This window comes from Gymnoscopelus braueri (genome assembly GCF_963280865.1).
Source record: "Gymnoscopelus braueri genome assembly, chromosome: 17".
NCBI lineage: Eukaryota > Metazoa > Chordata > Actinopteri > Myctophiformes > Myctophidae > Gymnoscopelus > Gymnoscopelus braueri.
The window spans coordinates 50,520,374-50,532,531 of NC_137617.1; the positions used below are offsets into that span (position 1 = coordinate 50,520,374).

Sequence of the window (12,158 nt, forward strand, 5' to 3'; positions counted from 1 at the left end):
TGTCTTAATGAGGGTTTTTACTGAAGGAAGGGGCTCGGCCTCACATGGGAGACTCGTCCAGAGCAGGAAGAAGTATTCAGATCCTTTCACAGTCTTTTAGACACTTTGGCCTGAATCCCATTGTTTTGAATTGAGATTATATGCTGTGTATTAGTGTGGTCAAAAAGACCCCTGTGAATTATGTGTATTTCACTGCAAAACACATGCATGTGCGATGATGACATCAAAAACATTAATTTTGCATGTAAGCTGAATGGTGGTTTAGCATAGCATGGCATAACGCTGCATGAAATGGAAATACTCAAGTAAAGTCCTAGTACCTAAATTGTACTAGTATTTGAGTGAATATACTCTTTCTTGCCACTGTGCGTGTGTGTGTGTGTGTGTGTGTGCGTGTGTGCGTGTGCGTGTGTAGCCTGATGCAAAGGAGGTACTCGGAGCCCAACACCTACATCGACAACCTGCCGTCTGTCCATCCGTCCTCTGATGAGCTCTATGATGATGTGGCCTCTATAGCGGCCGACCCCGAGGTACAGTAACCTCTACTGTACAGTAACCTCTACTGTACATCTACTGTACATCTACTGTGGATTGGGGTCCCAAGCAGATGGTATCTAATTGGGGATCTGTGGCGTAATGCATATCAATTTGTCCGGGGCCTATAATAATAATAATAATAAAACTTTATTTGTATAGCACTTATTTAAACAAAGTTACAAAGTGCTTGAACAGTAAAAACAGTAATCAACAACAACAATGCAATAATGAAATAACAGTGATATATAACATTTACAATAGAACAGAGCAATAATAAACAACATTTATCTCAAGGAGTTAAAAAGGCCATTCACTAAAGTGCACACACATATATGGCCGCGACCACACACACGCGAGCGCACGCACACGCGCACGCGCTCATGCTTTCAATTTAGAAACAACACTAGAGGGTTCCACGAGCCAGGCTTCCCAACTAAAGTGCACACACATATATGGCCGCGACCCCACACACACACACACACACACACGCGCGCGCACACGCGCTCATGCTTTCAATTTGGTTTATTGAAAGCAGGACTGTTAAGATACTTTTATTGTGTTCTGGCTTTTTTTTTAGTTTCTCCCTGACACACACACACACACACACACACACACACACACACACACAGTGATCCATGAAAAGAACGATTCTGTCCCTATCGGTTCACAACTCGGACGGCGCTGATTCAACTAGCAGAGTATCGGCCGGTCAGCGCGGGCACTCGCGCCTCCTCGGCCTCACGCTCTGCTGAGTCGGCGCGCCTCCGTCATGGACAATAACTATTATCACGTGTGCGTGTGAACGCGTGTTCAGCGTTCCCCTAGCGTAGCTTCCTGGTTGCTACGTGGGGGGGAACAACAAAAGACAGGTCCGCGTCGCATCAAAGCCCCGCCTCGCCCCGAAGCCCCGTGCCTAAAAACGAGCGCTCTGTCTTCAATCTCCCTGGTTCTACAATCTCCCTGTGACATATATATATACAAAAAAGGGGAGGGGGATCGTCTGTCTACCGGGAAACTGGTAATACCTCCTCTTTTGGCCTCCAGAAAGATGAGTTTTTAGGGCTGTTTTAAATGAGCCCATGGAGCGAACTGCATTTTTTGAGGGATGGGGTTAGACTATTCCATACCTTGGTGGCTGTGCTGTAGAAGGAGAATTTGCCCATGTTTGTTTTATGGGTGGGTGGTACCAGATTGTTGTTTACGCTCACTCTAGTTTCGTGACTGTGGGTGTCACTAACTTTTTGGAGGTATTTAGACAGATAAGCGGGTATAGGGGGGTATAGGGGGGCATTTCGGGCAAATCTGCCTTTACGATTTTTAAGACCAGTCCCATTTTTAGTTGTTTAACCCTGTCTTCCACCCTGAGCCAGCCTAGGCTGGCAAAGTGAGTGGGAGAAAGGTGGGTCATGGGCCCCAGTCCAAGGAGTAGTCGAATCAGTTTGTTTTGGGAGGTTTGAAGCTTAGTCTTCAGTGACACTGAGGTGTTGGAGTACCAAGAGGAACGAGTGACGTCAGGACTTCTGTACTCTATATCAGGGGTCTTCAACAGGGGGTCCGGGACCCCTAGGGGGTCCTCAGAGTTACTACAGGGGGTCCGCCAAATCTTTGTGTGATATGATTTCTTTTTTTATATTAACCACTTCAACCCTAGCATCCCTTTTCTGAGGAGAACTTTAGCCAAAAAATTGCAGATCACAACGCCTCGAGCTTGTAGATCTGCTATTTTTGGTAAAGAGTTATAGGTGTAGAGGGAGAAAAGAGCAGCAAAAGTATATCTGAAACACCATTTTATACAATATAGAGGAGGGGGTCCCTGCTTCATCTCTCTCTCAGCTAGGGGGTCCTTGGCCTGAAAACATTGAAGACCCCTGATTTATATGAAATGTGCTTCATGAACATTGATTGATTGATTGATTGATTGATTGATTGATTGATTGATTGATTGATTGAGGTCATGTGGTCCCAGCAGGAGGACCTCCAGGAGGAGGAGCAGAGCCTCCTGCCAGACGGCGAGGACCACGGCGTCCAGGAGGAGCTCAGTGACATCATCATGTCCTCCGTGGACACCAAGGAGGAGGAGGAGGAGGAGGAGGAGGACGGTGACAGCAGGGTCTACCTGGACCTCCTCCCCGTGCGCTCCTTCCTCCACACGCCCTCCGGCAGTAAGACCCCGCCCACGCACAGGGAGACCCCCGCCTCCTCACCCGGCCCCCCCACAGAGGAGGAGGAGGAGGAACAGGAGGAACAGCCTGGTCCCATGAGAGAGGTATAGAGCACCGATGTCCTGACGTGACTCGTTCATCCCCAGGTTTGCGGAAGTAATTTCTCTATGGAGAATAACATTGGGTCATCTTAGAATCGTCTCATATAAGAATTGTGGTCCAAAAATAAACACCGCGTGTCGGCGTTATTGTCAGGGAGGAGGTTCTGTATCGTTTATGATAGTCAGTCACTTATATTTGATGCAGTCTGTTTCTGGCGAAAATATAACTAATTTGGCGGAAGTAACATTAGAGTTTTCTCACCGTCAGTTGATGCTTCATATCCATAAGAGTCAACACGCCGGGGTCATTTGTTTATTTTTGGAACACAGTTCTTATTTGACGCGATATTAAATACGTCTATGGGATTCAGAACGGGGGTGGAAAACTGCGAACCAGGTAGACAAACAAAGGATGTGTAAATGACGTCAGACTTCGGCGGTCTATAGTGAGCAGGAGTTTCAACAAAACATATTACTAGATATACTAGAAATACTAGAACTTAAAAGGATAGTTCACCCCAAAAATAACGTTTTTTCTATGGATTAGTCACCCCATGAAGCCTTGAATTCATGGAGATTTATTTTTGTGTTTTTTGTCGCATTCCTAAGCCAATAAGTCGATGACTGGTGGAGTGTCCGATAGGAGACTCAAAAGACAAATTCCAATGCCCCAAATCTCGCCCACTCGCTCACTCACACCTGTTCACTCCAGCACGGCGGTGTTACGGTGAAATTGGTGACCTGCCGAAATATGTGACCATGTTGTGGACTTCACATAACTAGGGGTGGGACGATATGGGTACCTCACGATACGATATATATCACGATATTAGGCCCACGATAACAATATATATCACGATATTCGACGATATTCGATATATTGCGATATCACGATATTCAATATATATTGCAAGAAATTTCACCAACGATATATCACGATATCTGAAAATATCGATATATTGCGATATCACGATATATTGCATGAAATTTCACCAACGATATATCACGATAGTCCTTGTATTCAATTCATAAACACATAAAATAGCACCAAACAGTTCAAAATCATCATTACACAAATACAGAGTAGGAAAAACAACGTATCACAAACTAAAAAAAAAAAAAAAAAAAAAACATTTTTAATATCGATATTTTTCGGCAGTATATCGATTAGTTATCGCGGGAGAAAGTATCTATCGATATATCGTCCCACCCCTACACATAACCTACATGGAGTGGCTAGGTTGAACTCTGCTAATAAACGAACCGCAATGATTTACGTTGGGACACTGACGTTATGTCATGTCTACAGGACTGTCACATATTTCGGCAGGTCACCAATTTTACCGTAACACCGCCTCGCTGGAGTGACCGAGTGTGAGTGAGCGAGTGTGAGTGAGCGAGTGGCCCAGATTTGGGGCTTTGGAATTCAGCTAAAGAGTCTCCATTGAGTCTCTGCCGGTCATCAATAACTGTCTTAGGAATGAGACAAAAACAAAAAAATATCCATGAATTCAATTCTCCATGGGGTGAGTAATCGATATAAAAAAAGTCATTTTGGGGGTGAACTGTCCCTTTAACCACTTAAACCCCATATGGGTAACCGGAGTCCCTCAGGGCTCAATGCTGGTGTATTTTCCGTTTCGTGTTATTGAGGGGAAAGCTTTCGCTGAAAATAGCCGATCGACAAGCTCACAACGCGTCGCAGTGCGACGCGTTGTGAGCTTGTAGATCTGCTATTTTATAAATTGCCTGGAAGGTGGGCGGGCGGGCAGGCGGGCGGACCAACGTTGGACGTCACAAATGTAACATCTGCACTTGCTCGGCGCATCGTTGCTCCGATCCGCACCAGACCTGCCACAAACATCGGGGGACTGGCATGAGAATAGTCACACAAAAACAGTAAATAAGTAAATAAACACACACAGTACTAAATAATACAGTTACAGTTATAAACGCTAAAACAGGGAGGCAGGGGGTATCCCTCCACTTTTGGGATGAAGGAAAAAGAAAAAGAAAAAACCTCCGACATCTACACTTAATGGAGTACATTTTTTGTACCGAATTAACCGAATTAAAACCCCCAAAAAAGTAACAAACCCGGAGAAAAACGAAAATTGCGTGCGTGCATGCGTCCCCTTCGGTTCTAAAATGTCCTCTGCGTCCTTGCGCCAAAATGTATTCCAGATGAGCAGTTCCCTGTTGTGTTCTGTTAGTGATATATTTGTTTTGTGAACGTTTACCCAGGTGGACTCAACAGAACAATCTGAGCCAGAGACTCCGCCCACTGTGAACGGTGCCAGTTTGACTCCTCCCATCAGCCAAGCAGAGCAGGAGCGCCCCCTGTCTCCCGCTCTGCTACGACCTCCGCCCCACCCCCACAAGACCCCACCGTCCCCCGGCCAGGATCCCCCGAAGAAGAGGACCGGGAGGCCCGGGTCTCCTCAGAACCCCCAGGCCTCCTCCTCACATCATCCCCACAGAGCCCCCCACCACCACCCCCCCCCGCACAGCCCCCAGCCTCCCCGGGGAAGGAGCACCAGCAGCGGGGACAAGCCCAAGGCCTGGTCCTTAGGTGAGGGAGGAACCAATCACGTCGCTTATATTAGGTCATGTGAGGGCGGGGGTTGGTCTTATAGCTTACAAAGTTGCCATGTTCCGCTCCGCGGAGATTGTGATTGGAATGCGTCACCAAATGACGTGGTTACGTCAGGAGTCCAGTAGGAGTCCAGCTCCAGAACAAGACTAATGTGAAAACCTCTGTGAATAGAAGGGCTGTGGTTGAATGTGTGAAGTGATATTTTAAAAAAAACGTGCCAAATGACGTTGTTTCAACGTCTAGGCCAGTGTTTATCAACCTTTTTTGTGCCAAGGCACACCTGGCATAGCCAAAAGATCCCAGGGCACACCTAGATATACGGTATATATATATATATATAATTATATATATATATATATATATACGGTATATATATATACACACACAGGGGTGTTTTTTCATTTCATTAAACGATACGATACGATATTGGGCACACAACTTCGATGCGATACGCACTTTTTTATTATGAAAATATATGGGGGAGAAAAAAAGCAAATGCAAACAAATATTTCTGTTTTTGCATTATTCAGACATGCAAACTTGTAGCTTTTCAGCTTCCACTAGCCGTTTTGAATCCAAATAGGGCAATAGTGTGACACCTGACCCGAAAAAAACCAGCATGTTGTCACCCTTTTCACCTCGGGCTGTTTCTATGCCTGATTATTATTATTGTTAAAAAAATATATATATATATAAATTATTATTTTTCTTCAAACCTTCTTCAAACGGCGCGGCACACCTCAGCAGTAGCCCAGGCCCAAAATTGGGACGTTTGCCAGGGTTGATAAACACTGGTCTAGGCTAAGCCTAGCCGTTGAAGACCCGGTTTTAGCCTAGCCGTTTAGACATGTCGTATATGATGAGGCATTAAACTGCGTTTAGCAGGCTTGTAGCATATTTTAGACATCTAATAGCCCAACAAATGCTCAGTGGGTAGTTAGCTAAAGCTAGCCTCTTCGGTCGTGTGTTTACTAGACCAACTGTGGACATATACAGCTTCACCAGAGGAGGAAGCAAGGACCCTGGACTATAGACGAATCCACAGACGCGCTGCCTGTAGCTGCCTGTAGCTGCCTGTAGGCGGCCATTGCTGCGGTGTCGCGTCCGCGGAGCGTTGACACCGCAGCAATGGCTGCGCGCAGTGCAGCGCTCCGTGGATTCGTGTATAGGCTTGGGTCCGATTTAAACATTACGCCTTCGCCTTCTAGACGTAGAAGGCGATATCGGTTGTTTTTTTCAGTGAAACAAAACTGCATCCATCCACAGGTTGTCCCGGGTCCACTGAAGTGAAACCGGGCAAGAACCGTACGGAGACGGGGTCCACGGAGGTGAAACTGGGTAAGAACCGTACGGAGGCAGACATGAGGCTGTACACGGACCAGCGGCAGCGTCTGGAGAGAGACCGAGAGGAGCTGAGGAGCAGCCTGGCCAGCCTGAAGAAGGAGAGGAGGGAGATGAAGGAGGAGCTCAACACCTGCACAGGTAACTTCACAAAATGTTCGCGGGCAATTGCATTCAAAAGAAGGACATTAAATCTGTTCCGAAGTTTTGGTTACAATCATGATTTACAATTTTTTTTTTTTTTTTTTAGTACGTTTTTTTTTAGTAGTCAATTTTTTTACCCCTTTTTCCCCCCAATTTAGTCGTTATGCCAATTAACTCTCTCAAACTCTAAAAAAATAAAAAAATATATTTTTTAATTTTTTAATATATTTTTTTTATAATTTTCAGAACCCAAGATATCGTGATCCGAAGATTTGCTGCTCCATTCACTTCTTGTTTAACTTATTATAGCTTATTATTATTATATTGTTTTACTTTTTTTTTTTAAATTGCTGGCACAGTATGAACATATTGTTTTATTTCATTGGCACTGAGAGAGTTAATTCCTCTCCACACACATGTCACTGCTGTCCTATCCTACTGACTCACCTACCAGTGAGGAGCCCCCACCAGGAGGACGTAGAGCCTTTGTCCTACTCCTCCCGCCCAACACTCCCCACTGACAGGTGTCATATCACCCTCCTCCTCCTCCTCCTCCTCCTCCTCCTCCTCCCCTGAACACGGGTCAGTTGTGTTCATGTAAACGCTGGACAAAGCCGGTTGCACCACACGGTGGATTCTAACCCACAACCTCCATGGTGGTGGACAGGGACTTAACCACTGAGCCACCCTGATTTACAAACTTTTACTTGTGAAATGCAATTGTTCACAAAGACTCACATTTTAACCACATGAACTCTTCCATCCCTGTTCTGGGCGAACATTCGCCAAAAATAGTAGTAATCTGTAATCTGTCTGGTGGAGATCTACCTTTATACGTATCTCAGCCCTAAACACAGAGATCACTTCAGTAAGGTTGATGTCATGTGATCATGTGATCATGTGATCACGTGATCTTCCCTGCAGACCCCGTCCAGCAGGCGTCCCTAGAAGCCACCTTAAAGCAGAAGGAGGAGGCGTGTCGAGAGGCGGAGCGTCGGAGGGTGGAGGTGGAGCTACTGCTGATGGAGGTGAAGGAGAGCCTGAGGAAGGCGGAGGCGGGACCCTTCACCCTGGGCACCACACTGGACAGCAGCCTGCAGGAAGCACCACAGGTCAGTAATGTGTTAGGTTTATACCTGCAGGATGCACCACAGGTCAGCAATGTGTTAGGTTTATACCTGCAGGATGCACCACAGGTCAGTAATGTGTTGGGTTTATACCTGCAGGATGCACCACAGGTCAGTAATGTGTTAGGTTTATACCTGCAGGAAGCACCACAGGTCAGCAATGTGTTAGGTTTATACCTGCAGGATGCACCACAGGTCAGTAATGTGTTAGGTTTATACCTGCAGGAAGCACCACAGGTCAGTTATGTGTTAGGTTTATACCTGCAGGATGCACCACAGGTCAGTAATGTGTTAGGTTTATACCTGCAGGATGCACCACAGGTCAGTAATGTGTTAGGTTTATACCTGCAGGATGCACCACAGGTCAGCAATGTGTTAGGTTTATACCTGCAGGATGCACCACAGGTCAGTAATGTGTTAGGTTTATACCTGCAGGATGCACCACAGGTCAGTAATGTGTTAGGTTTATACCTGCAGGATGCACCACAGGTCAGTAATGTTAGGTTTATACCTGCAGGATGCACCACAGGTCAGTAATGTGTTAGGTTTATACCTGCAGGAAGCACCACAGGTCAGTTATGTGTTAGGTTTATACCTGCAGGATGCACCACAGGTCAGTAATGTGTTAGGTTTATACCTGCAGGATGCACCACAGGTCAGTAATGTTAGGTTTATACTTGCAGGATGCACCACAGGTCAGTAATGTGTTAGGTTTATACCTGCAGGATGCACCACAGGTCAGTAATGTTAGGTTTATACTTGCAGGATGCACCACAGGTCAGTAATGTGTTAGGTTTATACCTGCAGGAAGCACCACAGGTCAGTAATGTGTTAGGTTTATACCTGCAGGATGCACCACAGGTCAGCAATGTGTTAGGTTTATACCTGCAGGATGCACCACAGGTCAGTAATGTGTTAGGTTTATACCTGCAGGATGCACCACAGGTCAGTAATGTGTTAGGTTTATACCTGCAGGATGCACCACAGGTCAGTAATGTTAGGTTTATACCTGCAGGATGCAGCACAGGTCAGTAATGTGTTAGGTTTATACCTGCAGGAAGCACCACAGGTCAGTAATGTGTTAGGTTTATACCTGCAGGATGCACCACAGGTCAGTAATGTGTTAGGTTTATACCTGCAGGAAGCACCACAGGTCAGTAATGTGTTAAGTTTATACCTGCAGGATGCACCACAGGTCAGTAATGTGTTAGGTTTGTACCTGCAGGAAGCACCACAGGTCAGTAATGTGTTAGGTTTATACCTGCAGGATGCACCACAGGTCAGCAATGTGTTAGGTTTATACCTGCAGGATGCACCACAGGTCAGTAATGTGTTAGGTTTATACCTGCAGGAAGCACCACAGGTCAGTAATGTGTTAGGTTTATACCTGCAGGATGCACCACAGGTCAGTAATGTGTTAGGTTTATACCTGCAGGATGCACCACAGGTCAGTAATGTGTTAGGTTTATACCTGCAGGATGCACCACAGGTCAGCAATGTGTTAGGTTTATACCTGCAGGATGCACCACAGGTCAGTAAAGTGTTAGGTTTATACCTGCAGGATGCACCACAGGTCAGTAATGTGTTAGGTGATAGTGGTACTGTACAGACTATGGGTTATAGTGGTACTGTACCACAGACTATGGGTTATAGTGGTACTGTACAGACTATGGGTTATAGTGGTACTGTACCACAGGCGCCCCCTATGGGTTCATTTGGTATCATAGGGAACTCCATTTAATGTAATAGATATTGTAGCTATAGGTTAGCTAGTTAATTGTACTGTATACATTGCTATAATGTTGATTCATGCTCCATTGATCATCCATTGGTTTCTTTGTGATCGTGACATTGTGTCCGCTCTGCGTTTGTCCTTTTATTCTCAGTCTAAAGCGCCATCCCTGGCCCCGCCCCCTCCATGCCAGCCGTCCAATAATAGCAGCCCCAGTGGAGACTCCTCCTCCTCTCCGGTCAACTCTGCCACTGCCCTCAAGAACAGACCCGCCTCCATGATGAGCGCCAGTAAAGGCAACGTTCTACAGAAAGCCAAGGTCATTAACATATCATTAGCATAACGTTAACGTGCCTTAACGTTCGGCAGAAGTAAGGTCACACAGCACACACTCAAGAAGAAACATCACATGACATAGCATAGCATAACATAGCATAGCATAGCATAGCATAGCATAGCATAGCATAGCATGACATAGCACACAGTTAACACATTCACTGCCAGGGGTTTTAGCTTGCCAGGCTGTAGCTTCTGCCAGCGTTTTTAAGCATTCTGACTAATCTTTCAAGAACCACAGAATATTTATCTCCATAATGATCGATCCCTTGATGGTTGCTAATCACTGAGGGTTTCACTGTGCTTCCGTGAAAAAAATAATAATAATCATCGCGACCTCCCCTTCGCTTGTTATACCCAGTTGAAAATAGCATGTTTCGCCAGAAATACATAGTAAAACACAGGAGCCGAGATCCAGAATATTTCCCAAATACTTTAACCATGAAGTGAATGGAGCAGTACATCTTTCGATCGCGTTATCTCCTGGTTCTGTGTGGGAGGAAAAAAATGACGATAAATTAAATGGCGGAGATCTCCGTCAATGGCGGTGAACGGGTACATTTTAAATGACGGAGATCTCCGTCAATAGCAGGGAGTGTGTTAAGGTCACAGAGCACATTTATGAAGAAACATAACCTCGCATCACATGACATAACATGCGTAATGGAGCAGACAATCACCTTAAAGGAGTAGTTCACCCAAAAATGTACTTATTTTCTATCAATTGCACACCCCATGAAGCCTTGAATTCATGGATGGTTTTTGTTTATGTCACATTCCTAAGCCAATAATTTGATGACCGGGTGTATTTCCGGTAGGAGACACAATGAGTCTACTTTGTGTCTCCTAGCGGATACATTAGCATCTAATCAAATTATTGGCTTAGGAATGCGATAAAAAAAAGAAGAAATGAACCCCATGAATTTTAGGCTTCATGGGGTGTGTAATTGATAGAAAATAAGTCATTTTTGGGGTGAACTACTCCTTTTAACCTCCTTTTTATTTTCCATTTATTTCTTTTCTCCCCAATTTAGTCCTCATGCCACTAATTGAATTCCTTTCAGATGTATTTGAAAAGTATAAATAAAAGAATAAATCAATCATAGTAAAAAAAAAAAAAATGTTTTCTTTCCAGGAGTGGGAGAAGAAGTCCACCACCTAGAGGAACACCATGGACCCCCTGTTTGACCTTGACGTGACCTCTAAGGTCAAAGTGTTTTTGTTTTTACGACATGCTTTGTACAAGGAGGGGGGAGGGGAGGGGGGGGAGGGGGGGAGGGGAGGGGGGGGCGGGGTTTAGGAGCAGCCCAACCAATCAGCAGCCTTCCTGCATCCGGGCGACGTCTTGCTCTCATGAGAACGCCAAGAGCCAATCAGAAATGCACAGTCTGTCTCCATGGAGACAGACTGTGTGCCAGTGGTTCTCAAACTGTTTTTATTTTATTTAATTGTTATTATGTTTTCTATTTCAAAGAACTCCCATAACTCTGAGAGTGTACAAATGGAACCAAATGGACCGTAAACGGTCCATTTGGTTCCATTTGTACACTCTCAGAGTTACAGACCCGTAACGGTCCCATTTGGGCCCCCCCCAAACCCCCCCCCCCCCCCCCCCCGCCCCCTCGAGGAACCCTGAGGGTCCCTGGACCCCACGTTGAGAACCACTGCTGTATGCCACTGGACAGTTTTAATTTTTTTCCTCTCTTCCAAAAGGGAACACTTTGATATCGTTGCATTTTTGGGCCAATTTTCTTTTTTATCATGATTTGAGTCGATGACGAACGTTAAACTTGTGAGGCTTTTGAGGATGAGTTAGGTTGAGGATGACGGACGTTCAGACCCTTTTAGAAACCCTGTAAACCTTTTTATGTTTTTCTATCTGGGATGACGGTATCCAGTAGTGATGCGCGGGCCGACCCGTAACCCGCGGTTCAACCCACGGGTTGAACCGCGGGGCGGGCGGGCGGGCAGACGGGTTATAGGTTACGACGCAATTTCCGCGGGGCGGGCGAAACGGGTCAACCCACACCAAAACACACCTTCTCTCTCTCTCGCGCGTGTTCTCTCTCTCTCTCTCTCTCC

The 12,158-nt window shown here is 45.6% G+C and overlaps 1 protein-coding gene across 1 annotated transcript in view; it reads left to right on the plus strand.

The window, feature by feature from the left end:
- The window catches only part of afap1l2 (actin filament associated protein 1-like 2), a 93,558-nt gene extending 82,302 nt beyond the window's left edge, over positions 1-11,256 (plus strand). Inside the window, exons 13-19 of the mRNA XM_080455439.1 lie at positions 416-530; positions 2,507-2,803; positions 5,045-5,372; positions 6,663-6,878; positions 7,806-7,993; positions 9,895-10,059; positions 11,212-11,256. Coding sequence (XP_080311565.1) covers positions 416-530; positions 2,507-2,803; positions 5,045-5,372; positions 6,663-6,878; positions 7,806-7,993; positions 9,895-10,059; positions 11,212-11,238 — 1,336 coding nt within the window. The 3' untranslated portion in view covers positions 11,239-11,256. The remainder of the gene's footprint in view (positions 1-415; positions 531-2,506; positions 2,804-5,044; positions 5,373-6,662; positions 6,879-7,805; positions 7,994-9,894; positions 10,060-11,211) is intronic.
- The last annotated feature ends 902 nt before the right edge of the window (positions 11,257-12,158 follow it).